The sequence below is a fragment of the Schistocerca nitens genome, chromosome 6 (genome assembly GCF_023898315.1).
Source record: "Schistocerca nitens isolate TAMUIC-IGC-003100 chromosome 6, iqSchNite1.1, whole genome shotgun sequence".
NCBI lineage: Eukaryota > Metazoa > Arthropoda > Insecta > Orthoptera > Acrididae > Schistocerca > Schistocerca nitens.
This window is the reverse complement of record NC_064619.1, coordinates 523525085-523541681: the sequence shown is the minus strand read 5'-3', so window position 1 is coordinate 523541681 and position 16597 is coordinate 523525085. Positions and strand designations below refer to the sequence as shown.

At 42.6% G+C, this 16597-nt stretch overlaps 1 protein-coding gene across 1 annotated transcript in view; it reads left to right on the top strand.

Annotated features, from left to right (window-relative positions):
• Positions 1-11699, top strand: part of LOC126263440 (homeobox protein orthopedia-like) — a 71175-nt gene extending 59476 nt beyond the window's left edge. Inside the window, exon 4 of the mRNA XM_049960533.1 lies at positions 11656-11699. Coding sequence (XP_049816490.1) covers positions 11656-11699 — 44 coding nt within the window. The remainder of the gene's footprint in view (positions 1-11655) is intronic.
• Positions 11700-16597: the final 4898 nt, after the last annotated feature.

Sequence of the window (16597 nt, the reverse complement as noted above, 5' to 3'; positions counted from 1 at the left end):
GTTAATCCACTGGGCGGATTCGATCCAGGGCTGGCGCTCCTACCTGAACCAGGAAGCAGAGCATTAGCGCTCTCGGCTAACCTGGTGGGTTACAGAAGGCATCATTCTGTGGAAGGATAATAGCCGCCCACATATTGCCAAGGTTGCTTCGAGTACGCTACAGAGGTTTCGCTGGGAAGCCCTTACACATCTTCCATACATTTCCAGTATCTCACAACGCGATTTCCATATTCTTGGAGCCGTGAAGAAAGACATTTGGGGACGTGGACATGCTTCAGATGAAGAGGTGGCACACCTGACTACAATCCTGGTTCCGTACTTTCGTTCTATTTCCCCTATTTCAGAGATCATATAAACAAGATGCCTTTTTCACTTTATTGTGAACAATCAGTATTATGGACTGACCCGTGAATCAGACAATTTTAAAATAAGACACATAATTTATTTTCAACAGGGCAGTCAAGTGTTTAAAAGACGTCGCGAATACTTCGAGCCTACTTATTCTTGTCAAAGAGACAGTAAATCCTGGTACTACCCACTGGCACATAGCTTTCGCAATAAATCCCCCTGATAAATTGGATTCCACTCTCATCAAACTGATCAAAGTATCTGTACACTTGCAACAGCATGCGCTAGCAGTATGTTCCAAAACGCATCGCAAAAAATAGGAGTTTTGCGGGGCTCATCCTCGAGTTCTTTTGACGATAGAAAGCTATGGTCAAATGTTTTGGAAAGCCCTTGGGTTAGGGACCATTTGTATACCCAACAGAAGGATTGTCTTACTGTCATTATCGTACAGTATACGGTCAGAATTTGAATACTACGTACTTCGTCCAGTTAGGTAAATGGAGCAAATCAGTCGGTTCTCTTTGCATCAGATGTAGTCTTTAGTGCGCTTTAGGGGGCTTACGGAGGCGGTTCCTGAGAAAACCAGAAAAAAGTGCCCGCATCTCGTGGTCGTGCGGTAGCGTTCTCGCTTCCCACGCCCGGGTTCCCGTGTTCGATTCCCGGCGTGGTCAGGGATTTTCTCTGCCTCGTGATGGCTGGGTGTTGTGTGCTGTCCTTAGGTTAGTTAGGTTTAAGTAGTTCTAAGTTCTAGGGGACTTATGACCACAGCAGTTGAGTCCCATAGTGCTCAGAGCCATTTGAACCATTTGAACCAGAAAAAAGCGTTTCCACCATTGTTTCGTCGTCAGCAGCGGTTATGTGAAAAACTAACACCAGAAATTTGCTCGGATTTTAACGGTGTATTCTCTAGGCTTTTATCTAGAAGCGACATCTTCCCGTTTTCAAAAACCTTTATCCATTTTCCAGAAACACCTAAAATCATGTTTTTTGAGTGTCAAAACCGAGCCACTGATTCCAAGAAGGCTATGACAGTAATTTTTATGATATAGTCCTAACATCTTGATCTCGAACAGCCTTGAACATTTTCTTGATATCTTTATTCGTTTCCGAGATGCAGCGGTTCAAAGTAATCTTACGCACGTAAAATTCGATGTGAAGCGAAAACGTAGTTTATAAAGTGACGTAGCACGGATAAATATGCCTTTTAAGTATCTTCATTATCATCAGAAGGGTTCTCGGAACACCTTGTTGCAATAAAGAGGTACATGCACAGTTTTAGTGCGCGTAATGTCCGTAACGTCTGGTCTGACGTGCGAAACTAGTTTTGCGATATTTCAGTTTCACGTAAGTAAACCATCAAAATTTTACTGATGAGCAGTGGTGCGACTCGCGTTGGTGCTGTCTGTAGGTTTCCGCCCTCTGTTGGAGGCCAGACGGTATCGCTTAGTTGGCATGGTTGCTGTTGTTTGTCTTCTTCTCGTGTTCACTGGCGCCACTCTGTTTCGTAATATGTTTTAAAGGCAAGCCACTGTGATCTGGGCAGAAGGCCTTACACGCCAGGAATCGCAATAAATTAAGAATTGTTTGAAACTCGCAGCAACTTACAAGTTACAGGTATTGAAATATTAAAGGCAAGTCGCCACAAACACAGCAGAATACAATAGCAAACGTTAATTAAATAAACGAGCAACTGATCCAGACGGCGCTCCAGGAATCGACCGCTGAGAAGGTCTGGCAACAAACACTTTCGCGAGCGATGAGATAGGCAGCCAAGAGTTGCATTCACTTCACAAGATGGTAACACAGACTAGTGGCAGTCTAACGAATGACTAATGATAATCTTGCTGAAGTTACCTGACGTCCGATAAACCAAATGCAACGATGGAAAAATACGCCAAAGCTGGAACCGGCGGTCTGCACTACGTACCCAGGAAACTGTGTTTAGAGTGCTCAGAACGGGAAAGGAACCACTACCACCAGAATAGAAAGCACTCCACTCGCTGCTCTTCACCTCAGCGACACTACGAGCAGCAACACGAACCCAAGTCACTGGAAGATCGCGAGATATCACAATGGTGGAGGTTTCTCTACTATGATTGAAATGCACTCATCTTACAGCTTGCTGGATTCGGTTTACGACGAGGTCGTGCACCCCCGTGACCACAGCCCTTCCATCCGGCAGTCCATGCGTGCCACCATCAGTCCTGGCGTGTTCACGCACTACGCGGATCTAGGTCCTCCTCAGTCCCAACCGAACTAGCCCACTCACACGGCCCGGAAAAACAACGACGTCGTCCCAAAGATAGGGCAACAGTTACTACATATCGATAACCGCCGCTGCTGCCATTAGCGGACAAGCAACGCTTACGAAACCGAGTGGCGACAGTGAAAACGAGAAGACAAACAACCGCAACCATGCCAACTAAATGGTACCGTCTGGCCTCCAACAGAGAGCGGAAACCTACAAACAGCACCAACGCGAGTCGCAGCACGGCTCAACTGACCCATAAACTTCTTTTCTCGTGAGTGACGTGCGGTGCTGTAGCAGAGAAAAGAAGGGTACCAGCAGAAAAATGCCACTATCGAAGAACAAAAATGGCGAATATGTTGCTGTTTACAATACTCTGACTGAAAAATGCAGTACCAGCTGCCTTCTTCAACACCTTCAAAAATTTCCCCAAAAATTTTAGCTTCCGAAAATATCGTCACTTTTTTGTGGTGAGAGAGGAGATATTCGCAGTGGAAAGAAACGGAAAAGTTATAAATATTGGAAGATAGTAGAGAGTGTTTGTGGTGTAGAAAGACCAAAGGAGTGTGTGAGGGAGAGGGACACAGTCACCATGGAACATAGTTGACAGTGACAGAATAGTGCTAGAAAAAGAGTGAAGGAGACAGTACCAGTGAAAGAGGAATAAAGAAAAGGACAAAGTGGAAGTGGCTGAGAGCCAGTCTATGACAATGATAATAGGAAGAGAGAGACAGTGACAGTGAGAAGAGGCGGCAGCAGTGGGAAGGAATGAAACAGACAGTAGCAGAAAGAGAGAGCAAGAGGGAGACAGGGACAGTAGTAGTAGCACAGAACAAAGGAGACTGGCTATAAGACAGGAGACAGTTACAATTAGAGACACACAAACAGATAATGACAATGAGTCGGGTTTCAATGAGTGGGTGGATGGGCATGAGCGACTTACAGCGATGGGCTGGTGGGTGTGAGAGAGTTACAATTAAAGGAGCTTGTGGGAGTGAGATGATGGTTGCCTGTTAAAACGAGCGCAAATATGTTGGCATGCCAAAATTTTGGGGAAATTTTTTAAGGTACTGAGGATGGTAGAATGAAGCAGCTGGTACCCCTCTTTTCAGTCAGAATCTTTTATTTAAGCTGGAGGATATTCACGTTTTTTGTGCTGCAATAGGAGCATTTTTCCACTGGTTGGTTGTTACGCGTTCCAGAAACTGTATGCGCTTAACAAACCTTCATGGCAGCTACTTCAGAGTTGCTCCAGTCTCAACACATCTTACAAAAATCATCTAATTTATTTCAGTCATCAAAAGAACGTCTACCACTGAGTAAACGGTCCTTCAAAAAGTCCGATATTCATTTCATCCCTGGCGTACAAGCGACGTCAGTGGAGTAACTACAGTGCCTGCTTGAACTAATAGCTGAGAACATCACGCGAGCATTCCATCTGTCAATTGTGAGCAGCCAGTATTAAGTAGTGGCCGTACGGCCGTGGTGTGTAAACGCTGTTTTGTCGTAAATCACAATGGTACAACATCTCTAAATCAGGTGTTCAAGGCGATATCCAGAATTTTTTGAAAAAGAGAGAAGTGTGTGCAAAGTTTGTCCCAAACACTCGACTCGTCAACGAAAACAACGACGCGTGGGCGCCTGCCACGGCTTGAATACAATATGCGAACAATTCATCACGGGAGACGAGACAGTGTTATGTTTATGAACCTACCACAAAAAGACACAGTGCGCAAAGTCACGTGAAGGGTCAACGCTTTGACGACGTAATCGACGTTCAAGTCATTGTACCGTGCTACTTGAAGAACATCCCAAAAGACTTTTCTGGCAGTACCACTTCTCAATTTCTTGTTTTTTCTTTCTGGCAGTGCTTGTTCCCTGGAAGTGACAGTGGTATCATGTACATCTACATCTATGATCTATGGTCTGAGAAGCGCTATGAAGTGAGTGAATGGCAGAGGGTACTTCTTATTACGGCTTCTTCCCGTTCCTTTCGTATATGGAGTACGGAAAGAATGATTGCTCAGAAATCCTGTGCGCTTTGAAATTAGTCTAATGTTGTCACCCGGTATCTATAGGAGCGATTCGTGGGGAACTATCTAAAGCTACATGATTACTCTGCAATTCATAATTAAGTGCCTGGCATAGAGTTCATCGAGCCTTCTTCAAGTATTTCTCTACTGTTACACTCGAAAAGCATGCAGGAGAAACGAACACATAAATCTTCCCGTGCGACCTCGTATTTCTCTTATTTTACTATGATGATCATTTCTCCCTATCTAGATGGGCGCTAACAAAATATTTTTACACTCTGAGGAGAAAGAAGGTGATTGAAATTTCATGAGAAGATCCTGCTGCAACAAAGAACGCCTTTGTTTTAATTATTGCCACCCTAGTTCGCGTATCATAACTGTGGCACTTTCTCCTCTTTTTCGCTATAATACCAAACGAGCTGCTTTCTTTGGTACTTTTTTTGAGGTCTTCCGTCAGTCCTATCTAATGTGGATCCCTCACCGCATCGAAGTACTCCAGAAGAGGTCGTACAAGCCCGCAATGTAAGCAGTCGTTTTAGTAGACATGATGCATTTTCCAAGTGTTGTGCCAATAAATCGCAGTCTTTGGTTTGCTTTACCTCACAATATTATCTATATGATCGTTCCAATTTCATTTATTGATTACTCTGCTATTCACAATATAGGGCCTGGCAGAGGATTCAATGATCCACCTTCAAGCTGTCTCTCTACCGTTCCACTCTCGAACGACGCGAGAGAAAAACGAGCACTTAAATTTTTCTATGCGAGAACTCATTTCTCTTATTTTATCGTGATGATCATTTCTCTCTATTTTGGTGGCTGCCATAAGAACGTTTTCGAAACCAGAGGAGAAAACTGATAATTGAAATTTCATGAGAAGATCCCATCGCGACGGAAAACGCCTTTGTTTTAATGATTGCCACTCCAATTCACGTATACTGTCTGTGGTACTATCTCCCCTATTTCTCGATAATACAAAACGAGCTGCCCTTCTTTGTACCTTTTCGATGTCATCCGTCAGTCCCACCTGATGCGAATCCAACACCGAACAGCAATGCTCCAGGATAGGGCGGACAAGCGTGGCGTAAACAGTCTCTTTAGTTGACCGGCGTGGCGTAAGCAGACACTTTAGTAGACCTTCTAAGTGTTCTGTCAATAAATCTCAGTCTTTGGTTTGCTCTACCCACAACATTATCTATGTGATCGTTCCAGTTTAGGTTATTTGTAATTGTAATCCCCAAGAATTTAGTTGAATTTACAGCCTTCAGATTTGTGTGACTTATCGCGTAATCGAAATTTAGCGGATTTCTTTTAGTACTCATGTGAATAACTTCACACTTTTCTTTATTCGGGGTCAATTGCCACTTTTTACACCATACAGATATCTTATCTAAATCATTTTTCAATTCGTTTTGGTCATCTGATGACTTTACAGCATGGTAAATGGAAGCATCATCTGCAAACAATCTGAGACGGCTACTGAGATCTTCTCCTATGTCGTTAATATAGATAATATAGATCAGGAACAATAGATGGCCTATAACACTTCCTTGGGGAACGCCGGCTATCACTTCTGTTTTACTCGATGACTTTCCTTCTATTACTACGAACTGTGGTCTTTCTGACAGGAATCACGAATCTAGTCGCACAACTGAGGCGATATTCCATAGGCACGTAGTTTGGTTAGAAGACGTTTGTGAGGAACGGTATCTAAAGCCTTCTGGAAATCTAAAAATATGGAATCAATTTGAGATCCCCTGTCGATAGCACTCATTATTTCATGAATATAAAGAGCTAGTTGTGTTTCGCAAGAAAGATATTTTCTGAATCCGTGCTGAGGTACTTCATAATGTTCGAATACAGTATTGTTCCAAAACACTACTGCAAATCGACGTTAGTGATATGGGCCTGTAGTTCAACGGATTACTCCTACTTTCCTTTTTTGGCTATTTGTGTGACTTGAGCGATTTCCAGTCTTTAGGTACGGATCTTTCTGTGAGCAAGCGGTTGTATATCATTGCTAAATATGGAGTTACTGTATCAGCAAACTCTGAGAGGAACCCTACTGGTATACAGTCTGGACGGGAAACCTTGCCTTTATTAAGTGATTTAAGCTGCTTTGCGACACCAATGATATCTATGTCTATGTTTCTCATCTTGGCAGTTGTTCTTGATTGGAATTCAGGAATATTTAATTCGTCTTCTTTGGTGAAGGAGTTTTGGAAAACTGTGTTTAATAACCCTGCTTTAGTGGCACCGTCATCAGTGACTTCACCGTTGACCGCGTCTTGCCACTGGTTCTGCTTTATGCATAGCCAGAATCTCTTTGGGTCTTCTGTCAGATTTCGAGACAGAATTTCGTTATGGAAAATGATTAAAAGCATCTCGCATTGAAGTACGCGCTATATTTCGATCTTCTGCAAAACTTTGCCGATCTTGGGGATTTTGCGTTCTTTTAAATTTTTGCATGCTTTTTCGCTGCTTCTGCAACAGCGATCTGACCTGTTTTGTGTACCATGTACGATCAGTACCATCACTTATTAATTTATGTGGTATATATCTCTCAATTGCTGTCGATTCTATATCTTTGAAATCATTCCACAACTTTTCTACACTTACATGATCAGATAGGAAGGAGTGAGACTTTCCCTTAAAAAGACGTAAAGAGCATTTTATCAGGTTTTTTAAATAAGTACACTTTGCGTTTCTTTTTGATGGTTGTAGGTGTTGCGGCATTCAGCCTAGCGGCAACGGCCTAGTGGTCACTAATCCCTGTATTCGTCACGATACTCACTATTTGTTCAGGATTATTTGTTGCTACGAGGTCAAGTACGCTTTCGCAACCATTTACCCTTCGAATGGGCTCATGAACCAATTGTTCAAAATTATTTTCTGAGATAGTAGTAAAGAGGTAATAACTGAAAATATCGTGCATGATGCGGCAGGTTCTTACGCATCTTAGTGTTTTTGACGTCATACCTCCTGAACTATGAAACGAACAAGGATATAATTTTTCTGATACTTTCAATGATATATGTGACTACTGTCTGCAACATGTGTCGCGAAGGATTAGTAGTAAAGAAGAGGTAAAGTAAAACGTCATGGTTCATGCGGCAGTTTTACTGCACGAAGAGCAAAAATGTAGTAAGCGATAAACTTACTTCCATTTAATCATTTTGTGGGGGTTGTCAGCGAGAAAAAGTTTCATAAAGGTGTGAAATTATGTGTAAAGTTTGTTGTAAGTCACCACGTACTCTTATCCTCAAGTACAGGATGAATAAAGAGTAGATATTCGGATGTCGTGGGCTACATTGCTTTTTCACCCCCATCCTTGTGGTAGATAGGTTGTTCTGATCCCTACAGCGATTTTTTCCAGACGGTTAGTAATGTGTGTACGAAGTTAGCTTTAATTCGGTCCAGTGGTTTAGTAGGAGATGTGGAAAATACATCCGTCTTTATAATATGTATGGATTTATCCGAGTCCAAGAAGCACTAAAACACGTTATAATCCTAAAAATACAATCTAATATTAATGAGTGAATGCACACTTCGTGAGTCTCGTGTTCAGCAGCCAGAACAGCGCAATCATTCGCTGCAAACAAGTCTTTCAATCACACGTTCGCTTAGATTACTGCAAACCACCAACTATTCAGAATCCTGCCTTGCCCCACGCAAACTTCATCATCACTGATACCCCATTTCTTCAGATTAGTCTTGCACCTTGTCACCCTTGTTTCTAGTCTGCTGACGGTCTTCCAAGTCCCGTATTGGGGATGCGGGACTGATAGTAGCTTCTCTTTTTCCACAATGAGATTTTCACTCTGCAGCGGAGTGTGCGCTGATCTGGTAGGAGACGAGATACTGGCAGAAGTACAGCTGTGAGGACCGGGCGTGAGTCGTGCTTCGGTAGCTCAGATGGTAGAGCACTTGCCCGCGAAAGGCAAAGGTCCCGAGTTCGAGTCTCCGTCGGGCACACAGTTTTAATCTGCCAGGAAGTTTCAGCTTCTCTTTTGTTCTACATAATCCTCTAGAGGACTTCATTCCCCACATCTCAGGTAGGCGGACTTCTGTTGACGTTGGAATTGGTGGAATTTTTTTCTGGATTTCAGTCGTAATGGATAAAAACGAATTCCAAACCAAAGAGGCCTTGGATCGGTTTCTTAATTCTTCTGTTAAGTCTCTGCCGCTACCTCTCTTCTGACACCTGTGGGTGTACTCCCTAGAATGGAAAGACCTTATCGACTCGAGCTGGTATCGAGCACCCTGTGACTAAGCAGTCTGTCTCATGAAGAGGTACATCAACTCGATTAGCATGTGCAGAGTTCCTCCGGACTGGACCAGTGTACTCTAGAGAAGACAAACACAGACAAGAGCGACGAGCGGAGGACATTGGGCTGTGCTACACGTAGTAAAGAATGTCTAACTGAGCAGCAAATTTATATACAATCTGATAAATATTCCATATGACCATCGGGCTTTGTTTTAACGACCTCAGCTATTTCTCAACGCCATCAATCTTCGCAGTGCTGCGAAAATTTAACTTGTGCAGTACTCTTGGGTTTTCCTTTGTAAAGCAACATATGTAAATGGAGTTCAGAATATCGCTTTTGCTTTGATACCGCCAATTCCAGTTCCTCTGTTAACCATACCCTCCCTGATACTTGACGATCTGCCTTGCGGAGTATAGATGTACACTGAAAGGGAAAGAAATCGCAACAACAGGAGAAGTTGTGTGACATAAATGAAAGTTTGCAGGCGTGTTCATACATCTGAAAGATGTCACTAGTAGCATAAGAGTGGCGCTAGTAGCGCCACTATGAGGATGCACATCAGGTTTGTGTTAGATACAAGCTGTAGTAGTCGTGATCCCTTTGAGACTAGATGTGGTGAGTTGATGTTAGCCAAAAATGGCTTTAAGGCGACAAAGACGCCATTCTCAGCACCTCGCTGAGATGCTGGATCTGCGATATTGCAGAGAGACTTGGCAGGAATGTTGCAACTGTACACGATTGCTGGCAGCGGTGGTCAAGAGAATGGACAGTCGCAAGAAGACATGGCTCCGGACGGTCACGTGGCACTGCCTAGAGGGAAGACCAACGTGTTCGGTTTATGGCTTTGGCTCAACGTACTGCATCTGCAGAAGCAATTTGAGCAGCATTTGCCCCCACAATGACACGACGAACTGCTGCAAAACGGCTGCTTCAGGGACAGCTCCGAGCCAGACGTCCGATAACGTGCATTCCACCTACCCCAAACCACCGCCTTATGCCACTCCAGTGGTGTCAAGTGGGAGCTCAAGGCAGTGTGGAGTTCTGTTGTATTTTCTGATGAAAGCTGGTTCTGCCTCGGTGCCAGTGATGGCCGTGTTTTGGTTAGATGGATGCCAGTTGAAGACCTGCAAGCAACCTGTCTGCGTGTTAGACACACTTCACCTACACCTGGAGTTACGGTCTGGAGTGCGATTTCGTAAGACAGCAGGAGCACTCTAATGGTTACCCGACGCACTCTGTCTGAAAATCTGTACGTCACCTTGGTGACTCGACCTGTTGTGCTGCCATTCATGTATGGCATTCCAGATGGTGTTTTCCAACAGGTTAACTCTCGCCCACTTACCGCTGTTGTAACTCAACATGCTATAAAGTGTCGACATGTCGCCTTGGCCTACTCGAGCTAGTTACACTACTGGCCATTAAAATTGCTGCACCACGAAGATTACGTGCTAGAGACGCGAAATTTAACCGACAGGAAGAAGATGCTGTGATATGCAAATGACTAGCTTTTGAGAGCATTCACACAAGGTTGGATTGTAGCCAATCGCGATTGCGGTTTATCGTATCGCGACGTTGGTGCTCGCGTTGGTCTAAATCCAATGACTGTTAGCAGAATATGCAATCAGTGGGTTCAGGAGGGTAATACGGAATGCCGTGATGGATCCCAACGACCTCCTATCACTAGCAGTCGAGATGACAGGCATCTTATCCGCATGGATGTAACGGATCCTGCAGCCACGTTTCGATCCCTGAGTCAACAGATGGGGACGTTCGCAAGACAACAACCATCTGCACGAACAGTTCGACGACGTTTGCAGCAGCATGGACTATCAACTCGGAGACCATGGCTGCGGTTACCCTTGACTCTGCATCACAGACAGGAGGGCCTGCGATGGTGTGCTCAACGACGAACCTGGGTGCACGAAAGGCAAAAAGTCATTTTTTCGGATGAATCCAGGTTCTGTTTACAGCATCATGATGGTCCCATCCGTGTTTGGCGACATCGCGGTGAACGCACATTGGAAGCGTGTATTCGTCATTGCCACACTGGCGTATCACCCGACGTGATGTTATGGGGTGCCATTGGTTACACGTCTCGGTCACCTCTTGTTCGCATTGACGGCACTCTGGACAGTGGACGTTACATTTCTGATGTGTTACGACTCGTGGCTCTACCCTTCATTCGATCACTGCGAAACCCTACATTTCAACAGGATAATGCAGGACCGCATGTTGCAGGTCCTGTACGGGCCTTTCTGGATACAGAAAATGTTCGACTGCTGCCCGGGCCAGCACATTCTCCAGATCTCTCACCAATTGAACACGTCTGGTCAATGGTGGCCGAGCAATTGGCTCGTGACAATGCGCCAGTCACTACTCTTGTTGAACTGTGGTGTCGTGTTGAAGGTGCATGGGCAGCTGTACCTGTACACGCCATCCAAGCTCTGTTTGACTCAATTCCGAGGCGTATCAAGGCCGTTATTACGGCCAGAGGTGGTTGTTCTGGGTACTGATTTCTCAGGATCTATGCACCCAAATTGCGTGAAAATGTAATCACACGTCTGTTGTAGTATAATATATTTGTTCAATGAATACCCGTTTATCATCTGCGTTTCTTCTTGGTGTAGCAATTTTAATGGCCAGTAGCGTATATTTCAGAAATGTTATTACTTTACATTAATTATTTCTTGATGTTGCGATTTTTTTCCTTATACTGCGCTACACATGTGACGTCTTTCCGTTGTTCTGTCGACAGATCCGGTGTTCTACGGGCACGAAGGCAATGACGCCCTCAACTGAGAGCCAGCGCCGTGGCTAGTGCGCCGGTTCGACTAGCGCCCTCCTCGCCGCTGCTGCAAGAGGAACCACGGCAACAATGACCAGCGTTTCATCGGAGGGAACGTTCCCAGGCCGGCCGGCGTGGTGACGTCAGTGAAGTGCGCGTGGCGCCGACGACCGGCGACGGGGACCTGTCTAAGTGTTAGCGGCGTGTTGCGATGCCTCTCGCCCCGGGAACCACCGGGCTTAACGACAATTTAGAGGACATATTAGCAACACGTTTCAGTTAGGTTCTGAGAATTTGTCGATTTATTAGCTGGATGTTCTTTATAAAACCATCGATGGGACTGCCACAATTGAAAATAAAGTACGTGTACGCCTTACATATTTATATTCAACCCTCGAGAAACTGAGTCAGAACGTCTTCGACTAAAATAGCCTGTAATTTGTAAGGCGTCACACGGAGAGCACTGCATTCTTTCATGTTTTGTAGGAGAGTAAGTGACCTGTCTCATATCTGAATTATTTCTTACATCTTACCTAAGAGCCTTTGTTTGATTTCTGTAAACGTTTTAGACATGTGTGTTAGTTGTAGTACTTATTATTGTTTTCCTGCCCAGGCCATTTCTGTACAGTTATTTAAAATTTCAAAATAACACAATACAATACAATACAATATCGACAATACATACACTGGACTTTGTACATGTCATATTGATTTTGAGGCTTAAAATTCAGCAGTCTTGATTGCTGGGACATTCGCTGTAATCGGGTCCCCCAGCGTGCAGGCTTCTCGCAGCTTCGGATAGTCCAAGAGGTGTTCACTGTGCTGAAGCTCTCGACATTCGCAGGTTCCGTCTCCAGTGATGTGGACCCTCCCTTCAAGTTCTGTTTGCACCACTTCAGTTCGCAGTCTGTTCAAAGTCTTCCACGTCTGATAGGATAGTTGGAAACAGCGGCGATTTCTCCCTTTCAGGTTTTGTTGTTACTTCCAGTGGTCTTGTTTCACCATATTTCTATTCGGAGAGCGGATGGTGACGAAGTAATGGCTTCAGTTGTCCGAAGAAAGCTGTCTCCCTGAAGATCGCTCCGATATTAATATGCCATCACAGACTACCGGGCGTACCCTGGGCCACGTTAGGAGCTACCCTACCGTGAAAACCTTCCACCGCCAGGATGGCAACAGTAATGAGATGCAATAATTTCATATTCACTTAATGCAAGATTGAACTTAAGAGTGAATCTTTGTGAATTAAAACATCTGTACAAATCGTCGTCATTCTTATCTCATGATAGCAAGCTTTCCTCATCAACTCATTTACGGTTAGATTTAAAAGTGGCAAGGCCTCTCAGGCAATATAAAAGAGTACATGTGTACATTTTTCGAATTGTCTAATTGGAGACGCTTTTTTTTCTTTTGAACAAAAGACAACAGTACGCCAAGACTGGAGTAGGATTTCCCCGTGAACTCCACACGTAAAACATACCGAACTGGCGTAGTGGTTAGGCACTCGACTCATATTTCGGAGGATGGCGTTTCAACCTGTCTGTATGTTCAGATTTATGTTTTCTGTGATTCCCTTGACTCGCTGAAGACGAGTACAGAGATGGTTCCTTGTGCCCCGTCCCTAGTGATTTCGCCGTTGACGTGTCGTTAAAACCGCATCTTCCTTCCTTCGTTTTTCCTCCCGCATATAAACGAAACTATCGAATTGGAGATCCATGAACATTCATATGCCATGAATGTTGTGGAAGGTCTTTCAAGTACTAGTGTTTTCACCAGTTCACTACCTACATACTTAATTTAATGAAATATGTGAAAATATTTCTTTCTGCTATTCCTGTAATGCTAATTTTTTCTATTTGTACTTTCGTGACCCTTCGGTATAGGGTAATCTAATAGAAATAGCCTATGTAAGATGGTAACACTAGGAGTAAATTACTTAGAATGACAAGCCTGTTAAATTGTGGTTCAGTAAACGGCAAAGCAATACACGAGTTTATAAAGAAGTGTTCGTAAGTGTAGCGTACAATTTACTAAACACATAGCTCCCACATACACGCAAATTTTTTAAATTTAGATATTGCGTGGTAATCTCAATTTTGATTTCTTAAAGAGTGGTTAAAACACAAATTAATTACTGCAAAGTCTTTGTATTTTTGTATTTTCGAGATATAAGTCGGTGTGTAAATCACCTACAGCAGGTACAGCGAAAAAACGTTGTCAGCTTCTTCATAAAGGCTTCCGCAATTTGAAACTCTTGCACGACGAACATTCTACGCTGAAATAAGAGTTTGACTGGTCCAACTAATTATGAAGTTTTGGTCTCCAGAATGAATGAAGGAAGTAAATCAAATAGTGTGTGTTTAGTAATTTATTTGCGTTTTAACAGCCAAATGGTTTGATCGTCAATCCAGCTGCTTTAGTCCCTAGGCTGTTCTTAACGAAATTCGGATACAGCTCAACAAAAAATCATTATAACAAGCTAGTTCTGTAGCGTAATGGGTTAGCATAATTTTTCTGACTCTGGAAAAGCTTCAGATTATGAATCAGAACAGGCGATGAAACATTTCTAAGGTACTTTTCTAAAGTATTTATACTGAAGAGATTGTAAGTTCCATCCTAAACAATGAGCTGCTGGTTCGTGGAAACTACGTTTTTGTACAAAATGTTTACTGGGCCATGTCAAAAACAGCAAAATAAAAGTTCAACACTGCCCTTTTTTTTTACGGAAAGCAGGAGTTTTGGAAATACTTAGGAATTATTAACAACTGCATCCATCAGTCATGTCATACGCAGGTGACCTAGTGAACTTGTGTGTTTTTAGAATGATTACGTCAGAAATATAGCAGTATAACTACTCTCTTGTAATTTTAAGAGTAGTTTATTGCATTTCAGGAGATTCTTGTTAGACAGAAACTTAACTGGTAAACTACAGTGTCATTCGGAGTCCTCTGCTTGTTGTCCGTGAGAAGCAAACTCGACAAATTTCTCATCTCGTCGTAGTCAATTTACGCGTCCGCAGAACTGTTATTAAAGATTTAAACCCGTGATTGCGTTATTTTTTCGAATTAATGACACTGTCCTCAATTACGCCCCGTCACGCCGTGGAATAATTATGTCTTGTAATAGGCACTGCAGCAGAGCCACGATGAACCCAATTCGAAATAGGAGCCAGGTTGTTTAGCCCAGCGGTGCGGTGTAATGGAATATGTAATTTCTAATCTGTTTCGAATGGCGTGCAAACATCTGCGGCAACGCGAGTGACACGGAATGAAAGACTGTTCACTGTGAATTCTGTTCCAATGACAAACGGAAATTTCACATCTTAATTTCTCCGTTTGGATTCACAATCTAAAAATACTTTCCGTATTTGCAAGACATGTAAAATTTATGTGATTATTTCTGAAACACTTTCTGAAATATCAAATATGTCACTTTATGACACAAAGCCGAACACTTCTTCTTTTACACTCTGTTTCATAAATGATTGTTTTGTTAAGAGAATCACACACTCCCGTTAAATTTTCAGCTCTGTTAATACTGCTGGAAGAAACTGCACCACAAAAAAGTTTTTAGGGGTGATGACTGGAAATATATGCATTTGGATTTGGAAGTCACATCCGAAACAAATCGTTGAATGCATTTCATTGGGACAGAATGTGTCATTTACAGCCTTTGTATTGATCACTTGTCGCATGATTCACTTACAACGAAATTATATACTTAACAACTAAATAAATCATACCTGAGCAGTTATTTCGTTATAATCTGCGTTATATGAAAATGTTCTTGAATATAACTAGCGCTCTCATCAAATAGCAGACAGTCTAATCTCTGTCTGATAAAACTGAAATTGGTGTACCATGAGTAACGTTCAGCTGAAGACAGAAATGTATGATGAAATATCTCGTAACATTTTAACTTTTTTTTATATTTCTCTAATTCCAACTTCGGTTCATCCACAGTATTACGCTTTTACAGTTTGTCATGTAATATTTTCTACTCAGGTTTCTTCTATTCTTTCCGTTTCGTCATTTAAGTATTTTACTGCCGCATAACAATAAAAAATTTCTCGGAATTTTTGACCAAAATGAGGTTACCTTGTGTATCTGAGTAACTGCTTCTTATTGAGATAATGACGTATAAATTTTTTATTACTTTATTAGTGTTCACAATGAATATTACATTTAGATTCATTTCAGCAGCCTTTACGCATTTGGCGCACATTTTTATCAGTTATTATGATGGCTGCGTAAGAATCATGCCAAAGTAGATATCTTCGAAGCTTCTGAAATTCTCCAAGTCATCCATGTCAAAGTAAAACAGGTCTACTTTGCAATTTACCGTATCTGAAATGTCACTCTGCTGCACGTTTCTTCAGCTATTTCTGCGGAACGGTGATATGGATATTTACGAAAAAATTTAACAGTTTGTAATATTCTTCCTTTCTCTGTTAATCATTTCATAGTTAATTTATATATCGAGAGAAGTGTTTTTGTCCAGGTTTCAAAATATTCTCTCTCTGTGTACATTAGCCTGCAAAGCTCTTCAACAGTATTGCATTGCTCCTGTTGTGACGCCTTGCATGTTGTAAACCTAAGTTTTGCCTATATGTCGCCATTGCTCGCTCTCTGTAAAACAAATTGTCTACCAAATCCTTCATATAATTCATTAGCGAGTAGAAGATTTTTACTGTGTCTCCTTCTCCTCGAAGGTGCTAAGTTATTGTTTAACATTTCACAATTCAAGGCAGCCCATCTTTGCAGTATACGACGTAAGCGTACAAATCTGCTAAAATGTTACCTCTGCAATAAGTATACTCAAGTCAGTCTCCATGCGGGTAGCTGAATATAAATTGACATCAAGTTTTCATTCATTGCGGTATTACAGTCATTTGAGAGAGAGAGAGAGTATG